The 14,826-nt window shown below is 43.2% G+C and overlaps 2 protein-coding genes across 2 annotated transcripts; one reads left to right on the forward strand and one right to left on the reverse strand.

Moving 5' to 3' along the window:
• Positions 1–256: 256 nt before the first annotated feature.
• Positions 257–5,172, reverse strand: polr1g (RNA polymerase I subunit G). The gene is made up of 3 exons (XM_063493703.1): positions 5,061–5,172; positions 4,656–4,797; positions 257–1,839 (listed from the first exon to the last, which is right to left on the reverse strand). The coding sequence occupies exons 1-3, from the start codon at positions 5,143–5,145 to the stop codon at positions 1,029–1,031; spliced, it is 1,038 nt and encodes a 345-aa protein (XP_063349773.1). The 5' UTR covers positions 5,146–5,172; the 3' UTR covers positions 257–1,028.
• Positions 5,173–5,377: 205 nt separating this feature from the next.
• Positions 5,378–11,391, forward strand: irf2bp1 (interferon regulatory factor 2 binding protein 1). The gene is made up of 3 exons (XM_063493702.1): positions 5,378–6,664; positions 6,887–7,275; positions 7,521–11,391. The coding sequence occupies exons 1-2, from the start codon at positions 5,652–5,654 to the stop codon at positions 7,233–7,235; spliced, it is 1,362 nt and encodes a 453-aa protein (XP_063349772.1). The 5' UTR covers positions 5,378–5,651; the 3' UTR covers positions 7,236–7,275; positions 7,521–11,391.
• The last annotated feature ends 3,435 nt before the right edge of the window (positions 11,392–14,826 follow it).

Here is a 14,826-nt window from a genome sequence, read left to right on the forward strand (position 1 = left end):
GTAGCATGTAGGTTAGAAGCTCAGAGGTTGTTCAAAGGCTGCAGGCAGCAGTTCCACACAGATGACTAGCTGGACTGTGGCGCCCTCTCCCTGTCGCAAGTTCTTATGAGCATGAACATTTACCTGAATAACCGCAGTTCATGTGTCGAGAAATCACATTTTCTATAACCATGTTATTGCATGAGAATAAAAAATCTGGGCCAATTTGAAGGAAAAAAGAACACAAGGCTTATTAAACTAAACCATTTTATTTCATGTTAGTCTTTGGGCCATCTGAAAAAAATGAAAAATCATTCATAAAAATCATATTTCACAGAACAGATGGTTTGGATTTTTTTGCCTGACATCACGAACATCATTACAAAACTACGCCTCTGTAAATTGGGTACACTCAAACTGTTGCACAATTTCAAATCCACAGTGTGGAGTTCACGAACAAATTCAACTTTCATTCCTTGTAGATGAAGTCACTGCTCTGAAAAGGCACGAGAGGAAAATGTTGCTGTTCACTTGCGTGGGCCAACAGCAGGACAAAAAAAAAACCCAAGTTTTTCTCATGTTTAATTTCCTTTAATCGCTTTTGGACTTCATGACATTTGTTTTCCTGGAGAAACAAAAAAGGTCTCCAGTACTGGACTCACACCGTTTACAAAAAAACTAAAACAAATGCTAAATCTAATGAGATGCTGTGTCATTGCTCAAATCTGCTGTGGTTCCTGACACCATTATCATGTACACTCTTATCAGTTTTGTAGTCGCTGATGCCTCCAGCTGCACACATTGTGTGTGAATCTGTCTCCATCTGGCCAAACTGAAATGAACATTTGTCTTAAAGATGCTAGAGTGAATCCACTTTATAATTCACCTCACTACTCATTGTATTCACAATGTGCCCTTTTGCTGAGCAACACCATGCCAACGTCTTGGCAACAACAATAGTGAAGTAATAAAGCAGTAAACTGTCTCTGACATGCTCACATGGTCAAAAGGAAACAAACAAAACTAAAAAACTCCAAAATGACACCAGACTAGTCACCATCAGTTCTGAGTTTCTTTTTCTTTTTCTTCTTCTTTCCTGAGCCCTCCACTTCTTCACCAAAGAATGTGTCCATGGGTTCACATTTCACAGGCACCTCTTCCGCCTTGACTTTGACACTGGGCTCCAGTCCCTCCTCCACCTCCTCTCGCTCTCTGTCCTTCTTCTTCTTCTTCTTCTTCCTCTTCTCCACAGAATAATCACCCTCCAGGAAGGGGAGCTCCATCATTACTTCTTCCTGAAATTCATCTACAGGTTCCTCTTTCACATTCACCACTTCCTCTAGTCGCTCTTTTTTTATCCGTTTTTCCTTCTTTTTCTTCTTCTTTTTCTTCCCTTCCTCTTCCTCCTCCTCATCTTCTTCTTGACCTGCTTCTTCTACGAATCGCTTGACTACCAGAGGTCGGAGAGTTGTGGAAGAGGGCCCAAAGGCAACTCCATCCAACTCATTCTCTGCCACGCAGGTAAGAGTGGGGGTCTTGCTGCCAAAAGGCTGGAATCGCTGTTTGAGTCCAGGCGGTATGGAGGGGGCTGGAGCAGCGGGGATGACCTGAGGGGCCTGATTGTTGCTGCTGTCTCCGTAGGTCTCACACACATTAAGCAGGCCTGAAAAAGCAGGACCAACAACCATGCCATTTGACAGCTTCTTGTCACTGGTGAGCAGGCGGAGTTCTGAGGTACTGTGGTTGGATGCCAGGATGCTATAGATCTGCTGCCCACTCCCAGTCTTGGCTCCAGCTTGAGCAGCAGTAGGAACCTTCAGGGTCTGGAGACCAGAGAGGGGCACCTTGATGCCACTGAAGCTGGATGGAATGAGAAAAGGTGAGTATGCATCACTTAAAAGTACTCTGGAAAAAGTTTAAACATACTGTTTCTGCTTACACCCTCATGCTGTTACTTTGTTACTTGATATAATAATTAATAATTAATACTTGATATAATTTATTCCCTCCCCCACCCATCACCTTCACTCAATACCAGGTGGAGATGCAAATGAGGAGACTGCACTCGGGCAAGTCTGCTGGACCAGACGGAGTGAGTCCCCGCGTCCTCAAGACCTGTGCCCCCCAGCTGAGTGGAGTCTTTCATAAACTGTTTATGCTGAGTCTGAGTCTGCAGAGGGTCCCAGTGCTGTGGAAGACATCATGCCTCGTCCCTGTACCAAAGACGCCACGTCCCAGTGGCCCCCAGGATTACAGGCCCGTGGCACTGACCTCCCACATCATGAAGACTCTTGAAAGGCTCATCCTGGACCAGCTGCGACCCATTGTCAAACCACATGTGGATCCCCTTCAATTTGCCTATCAGCCTCGTCTCGGAACAGAGGACGCCATCATCTACCTGCTTGATCGTGTCTACGCCCATCTGGACCAGCCGGCGAGCACTGTGAGGGTCATGTTTTTTGACTTTTCCAGTGCTTTCAACACCATCAGGCCGACCCTGCTGGGTGATAAGTTAGCAGCGATGCAGGTAGATGCTTCTCTGGTGACCTGGATTGTTGATTACCTGACAGGAAGACCACAATATGTACGTCTTCCACAGTGTGTGTCTGACAAGGTAATCAGCAACACAGGGGCACCACAGGGGACTGTCCTCTCCCCCTTCCTCTTCACCCTCTACACCACAGACTTCAGCCACTGCACAGAGACCTGCCATCTTCAGAAGTTTTCTGATGACTCTGCAGTGGTTGGATGCATCAGCAGGGATGATGAGACGGAGTACCGGGCTGTGGTCGACTCCTTTGTCACGTGGTGTGAGCAGAATCATCTGCAGCTCAACGTGGCAAAGACCAAAGAACTGATCGTGGACTTCAGGAAGACAAGGAAACACTTGACCCCTGTTTCAATCCAGGGGGTCAGTGTTGACATTGTGGAGGATTATAAATACCTTGGAGTCCACATTGACAATAAACTGGACTGGGCTAAAAACACTAAAGCACTCTACAGGAAGGGCCAGAGTCGTCTCTATTTTTTGAGGCGACTGAGGTCCTTCAACATCTGCCACAAAATGCTGAGGATTTTCTACGAGTCTGTTGTGGCCAGTGCGATCCTCTATGCTGTTGCATGCTGGGGGAGCAGGCTGAGGGTCGCAGATGCCAACAGACTCGATAAACTGATCCGTAAGGCCAGTAATGTTGTTGGGATGGAGCTGGACTCCCTCAAGGTGGTGTCGGAGAGGCGGATGCTGTCCAAAATAAAGACAATGTTGGATAACACCTCCCACCCACTCCATGACATGCTGGTCAGTCACAGGAGCACGTTCAGTGAGAGACTGAGAGTACCGAAAAGCACCACTGAACGTCACAGGAAATCATTCCTGCCTGTGGCCATCTCCCTGTATAATGCATCTGCTTAACATACTGGTTACTGCTACAACTACACGGTTCTTTTCCAGCTATTTATTATTGTGTGACTTATGTTTCTTTCCTGCTATTTATTATTGTGTGACTTATGTATATATATATAGATATATATATATTGTGCTATTCTTAGTTAGCGTGTTGTCTGTTTTGTTAATGTTGGTGTATAATGGAGCACTGTAACAAAGAAATAATTTCCCCCAGGGATCAATAAAGTATTCTGATTCTGATATTTAATCTAATTTTAGTACAAAAGCAACATAATTCTCACAATGGGACGTTGAATTCATTACCAGCAACCAGCACCTTTGCTCACCTTAGCGATACTTGTCATAATGGGTCAGTTACCATTTGTAGATTTTAAATAGATACTAGCAGATTTTACAGTCATTTCAATGACCTGACGACTACATGACTAGATTTTAACAAATGCCACAGAGAGGTTGTTGCTGTTAAATGCAGTTAACTCAAAGTGCCACCAAACGAAAAGGCCTGAAAAACTTTTTAACAGTTCCACTGTGGAAACTGTGCAACACGGCAACAAATATGAGACTAGAGGTGTACTCCTTTTGGAAATTACCTAAGTAGATTTAATCTCAGCGTTCACTGACCAAAGTGCTGCACACAGTATCTACAACTACACACACACAGGCATATTATTACGGTAAAAAAACAAACAAAAAAAAGTGAACACATATGATACAGAATTAAGAGGCCTTCAACAATAAGAAGACACATTAATCGCTCTTTTTATGTCAAGTGGTAACTGATTCTACAACCGTAGAGCAGCATCTGTAAAGGTTCTGTCACTTTTTGTTTAAGACATGATATTCGGACATACAAGAGAAGTTTGCCAATGGATCAGAGAGACCTGGGAGCTGTAAACAAATAAGATTTGTAATCTTAAACTGCATTCCAGAATGAGATGGGGTGAGCAGTGACTCCATCGTTTCGATTTGACCAAAACCTCAGAGGATATCTGGGAGATTTCGCTTCAGTAACTGGAGATACACGAGGGCTGATGTCTGTGTGAATGTTTACTGATGATATCAGAGAGATATTCAGCTTTTGGCTTCTTTCTGAAAGTATTGTTACTGTGGTATTTGCATCGGAAACTTGTTTGTGGTTTACACTGTTTATATGATTGCATGGAGAGGAAGGACAAAAAAACACCATTGCAAAAAAATAGTTTTATCCTTGTTATTGTTTTAGAAAAAATGTTTGCTGTGTGGGATAAAGATAAAGGCAGACTGTACCCACCATTTGGGATCAAAGCTGGCAGGAGCTTTAATGAGCCATAATTCATTCTTGTTCTTCTTGAGGTTTTGTGCTAGAGTGCTGCTGCAAGGCTCGTGGCAGAAAGAGACAAAGTCAGGAGGACACTGGTACCTTGTAGTCTTATCTGTGGATTAAAAAACAACACCATCGAGTCAGAAGCACAGAAACTGGAACACCTTTTAGTGTGGATATTAACTTTCTTCTGTTTTGCTTTATCTATAAACCACATATTTAATGTAAACACAATCGTTACCCCTAGCCTGCTATACCGTTTGCCGTCCTCTGGCTACTTCTAAGCCTTAATGAATCTGCTCTAACGTAAGTAACTACTAGCATATCACCTCCATTATTACACCAACTTCGTGCAACGTCTGCGTGTTAACTTACCGGATTCTGTCGGTTTTGCCGCCGATTCCACACCAGTGGTGTCCGCTTCATCTTCGCTCGATGAGGATGATATGTCTTTCGGCATTTTTTATTTTAAAATACGGTCAAATTTCTGAAATTAAACGTTTCTGTCTCCAAACGCATGGCTTGTGTGGGACTCACATGTGTTGACAAAAACTGAACCGTGACCTTTAAGTATTTCACTTCCGTGCCAGTTCTTACTGTAGTTCCACGACGAGGCCCTCCGTTGATTTCGGCGAGTAAGCAAACTCAAATACCCACAATTCACCTCACGTGGTTACGTAACGTTCCAGAGCCCGTCTGGGAAGCCGTTGACAGCGGGGAAGAGTAGGCCGAAGTCGGTAAACACAACAAATATATCAAAATTAGTTGCAAACAACCAAAATATTTGAGCTAATTTCATAAATGTAGAATGCGTAACATTATTTTAAAGCTGTGCGAGGTCCGTTAGGGGACAAAGTCAGTAGCAAAGAGGGCGTGCACCTGTCCACGCTAAGTAGGTTAACGCAGCTAACCTGTGCTAGCACGTTAGGCGGTTCGCTGAACACGCTCAGGTTAGCTCGGCCAGCCATGTCGTCCCCTTCCTCCTCCAGGCGCCAGTGGTGCTACCTGTGCGACTTGCCAAAGATGCCATGGACCGTGGTGTGGGACTTCAGCGAGGTGGTCTGCCGTGGATGCGTGAACTACGAGGGAGCCAACCAGATTGAATTCCTGATCGCGAGCGCCCGCCAGTTGAAGCGAACTCACGGCATGCAGGACGGTAACGTGAGGTCACCTGGTCCCTCTCCCAATAAACACGGCACATCAGCCCGGGGAGAGGTGGCGGCAGACGGAGGCAGGCCGCACGGGGACCGTTTCGAGAGGGGAGGAAGAGGAGAAATTACCGCTTCAACTATTCGTGTACCGCCAAACGGGCTGCATCGTGACGGCCAGCCGCCTCAAGAAGTTAACCGTCAGAGCCCCAGTGGCAGCCGGAGATCCATGATTAGCGCAGCCATCCCTCCTAATCTAGTGACTCAGAGTATTGCAGGTATCCCCCCTGGGATACTTGCAGGGATGCCCGCGGGTCTGACGGCCCGGACAGCCCCTATGAGCAGCCCTATGATCTTCCCTGCCCCTGTGCTGGCAGAGATGAGCCGCAGACAGTTGGGAATAGGGATGGGGATCACCCCTTTTATCACGCCAGAGCTGGAGCGAGAGCTGAGTTCCTCCCAGAACCAGCCCAAGACGCAGACCCACACAGTTGTGGCTGGCAGCAGTACCAGCAAGAGTACAAGCTTGGCTTCTTCATCATTCTCCATGGCTGGAGGTGTAAGCCAGACTAGTCCTAAACCTGCATCATCTCCAGCCAGGCAGCCACGCCCCCTAACTGCAAGGTCAGGAGGAGAGCCCCTAGGATCCAGCACCTCAGCGGAGGCAGCTACCACCGCTGCCGCAGCGTTACCCCACAGCGGTGCCTCTGAGCTGGCATCTGCATCTGCCAATAACAGCCATTCAGCTGGAAACAGTCTGTCCTGCACCTTGTGTCATGAGAGACTGGAAGACACCCACTTTGTTCAATGTCCATCAGTGCCAGGCCACAGGTTTGTATGTTTGTCATTTATTTTTGTTGTTCTAAGGCAGTATTGTTATAAAAAATATCCTGAAACATTGTTTGTTTTTAGCTTTTAGCCAGGTTAGCTATTTAAATATGTTTTGCATACAAAAGCATGTATTTGTTAAACTGGTTATAAATATATATCCTGCAGTTGTTAGTGTCCCTAATAATTATGTCCACTGTAATACTCTTCCTCCGCCAAATATAGGTTCTGCTTCCCGTGCACAAGAGTGTATATCCAGAGTAGGCATGGTGATGGGGAAGTGTACTGCCCCAGCGGAGAGCGCTGTCCATTGGATACCTCTCCCAACAGTCCCCCATGGGCCTTCATGCAGGGGGAGATAACCACCATTCTGGGAAATGGTGCTGCCAGTTCAGGATCGAGCGGAGCAGGGTCTGCTTCAGCTCCTGCATCAGCTCCTACATCTGGAGCCAGTACTGGACCTGGAGCTGCAGCTTCATCGGGGTCTGGAAGTGGAACAGCAGCACCAACAGCTGGAGCAGGGAGCGGGAGTGGGAGTGGAGATGTCACTGTCAAGAAAGAGAGAGAGACGTGATGGTGGTTTCAGTGGCAGCATGGACCCAACACAGCAACAGGCAGGTCTACAGACATCTGACCTTTGTGAAGAAAATTTATAAAAAGCACTTATGTTTGGTGTTTATGTTATTGATATGAAGTGGGATTAAAGTGGGACACAAAATGGGTTAAAATACAACAGGAGAGGCTCCCCTGTTGTATTCCACAAGTGTTTTAACAGTAATATCCATAATCCCAACCATGGTATGATCGATATGCTTGCAGCTGATATTAATTATATTTTCATGTTTGTTTTCTGTCCCAGAATCGTATCCCAGATCAGAACAGACGTCTCCCCCGAACAGCTAAGAGTCCCAGAAGAGAAGCAACGCAACAACCTACAAATCTCAAAACATCCATTAAGCAAGTTAAACTGCTTGTCACATTGAAATGAATTCAAAACTATTAGGCCTAATCAGAGATCTGATGATGGCAGCAAAGACTGCCTGCACACATCACTTGTTTTTTCTCTGAGCAACTGCTGATTTTTGCCACTGTATAGTGAGCTTGTGAAATTAAATTTCCCAATGCATTCTGTGCATTGCACGCTCACTTGCAGCAATGCTGTAAAACAGTTTAATGCCATTTTAATTTTTCAGTCCAGAAAACAGCAGAGATACTAATGGAATATCACCACCACAACCAGACATACAGCGTAAAAATTTCCTTAATGATGCGATGGTGGAATCACATATTCAGGAAGAATCACAAGCTGGACAGCGACTACTGCTTAAGAGTTGGTAATTAGTTGTGTTACTCAAAACAAGCATCGCTTTCACATTAGCAGATGGATATAGATTATAGCATTCCTATCTGAACACATACAATGCAGCTTTGTCAGGTGCTTCCTGGATCTTCCCATTAAGCACAAGATATCCTTTAGTGTTGGTGCTTTGGCACTATAGCTGCGCTACATTGGCTGCTGAGGCGTAACAGCAACTTTTAACAGGAGTGCAAAGGCCTAGTGAGGATGTAGAGGTGATGATGGCACATTTTACAGGGTTGACTGCCAAGAGACCCTGATTTGTACCCCATTCAGAGCTGTGTGTTTTATCCTTTGTTTTTGTTTTTTTTTTTTACCTCGGTTTATGCTCTCAGATCCACTCACTGGTTAGGTTTAGGCACTAAAGACTACTTGGTTAAGATTAGTGAACCCAGCTCCTTGACAAATGATGCGTTGCAAGCGATTGATGACTCATTTATACCATAACCCAGTGTGTCACAGCAAACATGCCAAAGGACACTTTGAGCATAAATTAGTTACGGTGTAGCTACAATACGTGGTACTGATTGGCACCTTGGAGATAAAGACAGAAATACTTTAGTCAAAGCAATTGACATCAGTTTAATTTGTGTCAGTGATGGCTTGTTAGGAGACCTGATAGATGAGTGATTAGAGTTCTCAAACTCTTAGACAATAGCCGCTTCCCAGTGTTGTCAGCATACACTCAGCTTTGTGCAGGGAAAAGCACAAATATATATACTACATATACATATATATATATATATATATATATATATTTACATGTATGTCAAAGTATATCTAAACAGCAGCCACAGCTGTTCTTTTTATTGTTGAAAAGTTGAGTTAATTGTCTTGGGAAAAAATGCCATATTATTTACCAATGCTTCATCAAATGAAATATTTTCTGCTTCTACAAGTTAAATTTACGGCTTATAACTGACATGACACTGACAGTGATGATGTAATGTACCTTCAGCAGATTTGTTTTTTAATTGCTTCATGACTGAATCTGTGTCCTGATGCACAGATTTTCTTTCTTTCTTTTTTTTTCTTTTAAATCTCCTGTAAAACATCTAAACAAACCTACATTAGATGTGGACAGAATGCCAGTAGAGACATTTCTGTGCGCTTGTGCATTTGTTGTTTTTGTTTTGGATTTTTTTTTTGTCAGCTTAAATTGAAGTTGACTTTAACTCAGAGAAAGGAGAATGTTTTGCTGTGTAGACACAACCAGTTAACCTGTCAGCGCGTCGACCAGCAGCAGAAACTCAGTGTTTGACTGTATTTAAATGTTGCTTTCATACGAGATTCAGCCCAGCCTACATTTTACCCCGAATGTATATATATAAAAAAAAAATCTATTGATAGGCCTACGATTATATTTTATACTAGAATGTTAAATGTTATATACTGTAAAGAACTGTAATAGTACACACGTGCAATCCTTAGACATAGTACATGCAACAGTTTGGCATATGGTATTAAAAAAATTGCGCATCATTTCTTAAACTTTTTTTTTTTTTTTTCAAGTGAGAATCCACTGAAAAGCAGAAACCTTTGTTTCTGATCCAGAGATGGTAAATGGTAAATGGCCTGTATTTGTATAGCGCTTTACTAGTCCCTAAGGACCCCAAAGCGCTTTACACGTTCAGTCATTCACACACACATTCACACACTGGTGATGGCAAGCTAGATTGTAGCCACAGCCACCCTGGGGCGCACTGACATGCGCCCCAGGGTGGCTGTGGCCCCAGTGGCGCCCCACTGAGATGTTTAATAAATCTGTGTGGTCTGGTTTCCTGTCATAGTATTGAACATTGTATATTATTTCCCATTTGCTATATTTCAAATTAATTTCATAAATACATTAAAGTGTGCAGGGATGTCATGTTCCTAAATTGAACAACCAGACATTGTAATGATAATATGTCAAAATGAGTTTGTTTTTTGGTGGATTCTCTCTTTACGTGCAGTGAGTACTTGACAGTACAGAAGCACAGACAAACCAAAGGTAATTTTATGCCCAAAATGATGTTTATAAATGTAAATGTTTTATGGAAGACACACACATACATATATATAATTTTTTTTTTCATTATTTGTTGGCCAAGTTGGTTCTCTTCATTAGGCCGTTACAGTTAACAGGCCCATGTGTTCTACTGTACTTATAGGATATGTACAGTCTATAGTCTGCAGCAGATCCTTACATAGCACTTATATATTTTAAAGGGGACCTATTATGCTAATTTCTAGTTCAGTATTTTTATGCTTTTACTTTGCTAGAGTAGCTTTGCATGATTCATAGTTCAAAATAATTAACAATTTTTCTCAGACTGGGCCTTGATGCAGCCCTCCAATTCATTCTGTCTGAAATGAGCCATTTTATGACCGTTCTCCCTTTAAGTCATCTTTCTCGTGGCTCAAAAGTTGGGAGTTCGCCTTGTAATCGGAAGGTTGCCGGTTCGAGCCCCGGCTTGGACAGTCTCGGTCGTTGTGTCCTTGGGCAAGACACTTCACCCGTTGCCTACTGGTGGTGGCCAGAGGGCCCGGTGGCGCCAGTGTTCGGCAGCCTCGCCTCTGTCAGTGCGCCCCAGGGTGGCTGTGGCTACATGTAGCTTGCCATCACCAGTGTGTGAATGTGTGCGTGAATGGGTGGATGACTGGATGTGTAAAGCGCTTTGGGGTCCTTAGGGACTAGTAAAGCGCTATACAAATACAGGCCATTTATTTCTTCTGATTGGCTGCCTGTCGCAAACAGAAGGCTTAAAGAACCGGTGGGTGGGGCTTTCTCTTTGACATCATACAGAACTAAAAATAGAAAAGAAGTGTCAGAAACTGAGTGTTTAGAGCCTGAATTATAAGGTGACCAGGATTACATGTACATACACTAACCTTGTGTTTTGAAATTTTAGCCATGTTTCTTATATGCATCCACCTCAGTATATATTTGACAGAAATTCAGGAGGGAAAAAAAGCATAATAGGTCCGCTTTACAAAAAGATCCCACAGATCAGGCCTGTTGTAGAGAAACATCTTTGAAGAAATGTAATAGTATAATATGCACTGATATGTCATGCAATCCCTTGTTAAGTGCCTTTTAAAAATGTTTACCATCTGTTTTTGTGTCTGGGAACCTCAGGGGAAGTTAGGAGTGTAATGGCTTCTTTTATTGTCTTGTCAATGATTAACCTGAATCTGCTTCCCTTCGATCACCATCTGACCGCTTTTGCTTTTATCTGAAGCCTTCGTAAAGTTGACAGGCCCTTCGGTGTTTTATTTGAATCCTCCCACTATGTCATTTTTCATTTATGTGACTTTTTTTGTAGATCTGTCAGTTTTATTGCAGCTTCCTGTACAACATAAAACCAGGAATAAATGGGATGGAAACTTGTCCTTCTCTTTGTTGTTTATTTACAAGTTTTACTCAGTATCTTTACCTGTTTATTGAATTATTTCTGGGTAAAACTTCATATAATGGAACTGCTCACCATCCTTCTGTTAGAATCGAAAGACTTATATGCTAGCTGTCTGAAATTGCTAGGCAAGTCAAGGAACTTTCATATATTTATTGCTTGTGCAACCATGCATCCTTATTCTAATTATCTGGGCCCAGCTCGCTGGAGTAGATCTCTGAGCAGTGATGCCCAGATCTTCTGCTTTCCAACCACTGCTTACAGCTTTTCCAGAGTGGACATTGGAACATTCCCAAGCCAGCCTAGTTTGGGACTGCCAAAATTGGTTTTACTAGTGTCTAATGTCCATCATATGGTGTATTTTGCCTTTTATCTGTTGGTATTTATCAGCTCTAATGCTGAAAATGTGTCATTTAACCTGCAAGACTTGTCTATAGACTTGGTTACAGCTAAACTTCACGTCTAATTCACCTTTAAAATCAAAGAGTCAGAGAAAGCGCCCTTGTGTTTTAATGTAACAGCAGTTTGAGTCTGTGAAATTTCTTATTATACCTGTGCTCCTTTATAATCCTAACAGAAGAAACTGCACAAAGCAGAGCTTGTAGCTGCGACTCGGTTTTAAGGGCCACATGATGGCGCTCCTGGTCTTAGCGTGCCTTAAGGAGAAGACGCTGTGTGGCAGCATGGTCTTTTGTCAGGTCCATTAGGCCTACAGCCTGTGGAATCAGTAATCCTTTAAAATCGAGAACTGTCGCACTTTAACCTGCTACTGCGTAAAAACCTTCTGTTTTCACCAAAGATGCCACAGCTTCAGGTCTCTGCCCTTAGTCAGTACCTGTAGTAGTAAATAAACTTGTCAGCCTGAATAAAGTTACGCACTCCTGATTAATTTTCACTATTTTGATTGTGATGAAGAGAAGGGCGGGCAGTGGCCGTTTAAATGTCCCTCCCCATCGTCCGACCATCGTCCTCCAGTTACGCGGATCTGCTGCTTTCTCCATTAGTGTCAGCTCATTACAGCTATTGTTAAACCAATTATGGAGGTGTTAATGGAAGATCCATTGGATTGAAAAGCAGCCCGCAGAGTGAGAGAGGTTGCTTTGAAAAGTTCGATTAAAGGTGTTTATTAGACGCAGCAAAAAAAAGTCTTGGAAAAAAAACCCACACTGAACCCTTTTACGCAGCAGGTGTATCGATATACTAAGTATCAACTGAGATCAGTTAAACAGGTTGTGCTTGCAGGATTATCTGTTTTTGGAGAATATTTGTTATTCTTAAGTTTAACAGGACAGAGAAGCTGTAAACACCACAAACCTCTCCAGAAAAAAAAAACATACAAACTTGATGATGCACAAATTTTAATATTTATGAACTCAAATTTCCATCTGAGACATTTGCGGGGCAGTAGGCAAATGATTAGCAGATGCGCTTTAGTCTGTCCCGTTTTATTGACTCATACTCGGATAACTGAAACCTTGTAGGGTAGAGGTTTGAGGCCTTAGGGTAAAAGCGGTTTGGATCGTTTCCGCCCCTGAAGAAAAACGGAAGACGTTCAACTTGTAAACTTGAGTAAAAAATGGGATGAGATCAAGGCTCCATTATAATAAAGAGTCGTTTCGTCCACTTCTCATTTAAATTCACTAGTACGTCAAATTAACGTACATTTTAACCCGGAAGCTTTTTTTCATGTGAGCTCAGAGTTGACTTACAAATATTTTATCCACGGAGAAAAATAAATCATCCAGGCTTGGTTACATCGTTACGACATGCAGGCGTTAGTTTATTCCACGTGTTAATGGATGTGACAGCACTTTGCAAGCAGGTGATAATTTGTGAGTCTTTGACAGGTCATATCATGGAAAGCGTCTGATTAACTATAAGTGCACGCTGACCCGAATCCCTCCCTCTCATCTCTGTTTTCGTGAGGGCAGCGGGCCTTTAAGTGGACGCCACGGAGAAATTTCATGGCTGGAAACGTCATGTTTCCAAGAAATCTTCACGGCTCTGAATCCTTTACACTCTGCATAATATTGTTGCATCTGAGCACTAACAGGCCAGTTCCTTCCTGTGATTTCCACGGGATCTTATCGCCCAGTTTTAATCCCGTCGACCTCCCGCCTGCGCATCAATTACATCTCCATTGACTTGCCATTAAGCATAAGCATTGACATTCACAGGCCTCCGTCTGCAGCGAGGCCTGATGTGTATTCCACAACACAGGAGTCGGGCCCGTGCATTAGGCCAGGACTAGGCTACATTATTTATTTCTTTGTAGCGACGGGCCTCCTCTGAGAAAAAAGAAGCTCTCCAACAAAGTTCCCAGGGCGAGGAGGTCTCTCACATTCAAACGACCCAAATATGCATAAAATGCGCACATGAGCCATCGTTACCCAACGGTTGGATAAAGATCTGTCTGTTTATGCACGGGGATAAGCTTCTTGGTCAGCTGTGTTTACTTTTTTACTCCTTATGTTTTACTTGGTTTTCGTGACGAAGATTCAGAAGAAAACAGAGGCTGATGGTGGAAAAATTGAGAAATCTGATGTTCTCCAATCTTCTAATAAGTCTCAGGTGATTCTTGCTGTTATCAAAATATGTGAAGGTCAAAGTTGTCACGATTAAATATTTTGTTATTCAAGCCAGAATTCTATTTTCCAATTCTTTTAGAATAATAGCTTTGCTAGCAAAACTGCAGAAACCAGGCACTGATTGTTAAAATAACTGAAAAAATAATTTTGGATTTTAATGACGAGCTTTTATGTAGATTTTTTTTATTGCTCCAGTTTTGAAACGTGTTTGATATTTAACTTTTCGTCATGATCAACAAAACTTAACTCTTCTGAAATACTGAGAAACATCCCAAAAATGGGCACAGCTTTTGAACAGTAGTACACTTGCTCGGCTGGTTTTCGCCAGCACAGCCGCGGGGCCAATATCCAGCACGCCAGGGGGCTACATCTGCCTTTTTTGCCGGGCCTTTCCTGCCCAATTCAAAAGTCAGGGCTGGGCGGGGCCGAGCAGAGCCTTATAAGAGAAGGGCGTCCAGGTTCCTCTACTGGATTTCCAAGTTATATCTCCGTCTGTCGCGCGCTGCGTCCCGAGGGCCCGGTGACCAAAAGAAAAAACGGGCCACGAGAAAGAAGCAGAAGTCTGTTGCGCATTAACAAGTTTAAAGCTGCCAAACAATGGATTACTGACAACTAAGAAACGCTGACCTACCTGTTCTCCGGAGCGGAATCGCATCACTTTTTCATTTTTACGCATTTTAGACTCCGTGCGACAAGGAGAAACCTTTCTGCTTGGATTTTCTTCCCGATACGTGCCAACTTTTAGGAGGACTTTATATTTATTTTTGTTATTCTGAAAAATTCGGCCACAGATAAAATATTCTCTTCTGAAGACTTTTGTTTGGG

The sequence above is a fragment of the Pelmatolapia mariae genome, linkage group LG14 (genome assembly GCF_036321145.2).
Source record: "Pelmatolapia mariae isolate MD_Pm_ZW linkage group LG14, Pm_UMD_F_2, whole genome shotgun sequence".
Lineage (NCBI taxonomy): Eukaryota > Metazoa > Chordata > Actinopteri > Cichliformes > Cichlidae > Pelmatolapia > Pelmatolapia mariae.

Coding starts and splice junctions, on each gene's coding strand:
- polr1g (XM_063493703.1), bottom strand. CDS start 5,145: ATGCCGAAAGACATATCATCCTCATCGAGCGAAGATGAAGCGGACACC. Junction 4,798..5,060: donor GGCAAAACCGACAGAATCCG/GTAAGTTAACAC, acceptor TTTAATCCACAG/ATAAGACTACAAGGTACCAG. Junction 1,840..4,655: donor GCCAGCTTTGATCCCAAATG/GTGGGTACAGTC, acceptor CATTCCATCCAG/CTTCAGTGGCATCAAGGTGC.
- irf2bp1 (XM_063493702.1), top strand. CDS start 5,652: ATGTCGTCCCCTTCCTCCTCCAGGCGCCAGTGGTGCTACCTGTGCGAC. Junction 6,665..6,886: donor CCATCAGTGCCAGGCCACAG/GTTTGTATGTTT, acceptor CGCCAAATATAG/GTTCTGCTTCCCGTGCACAA.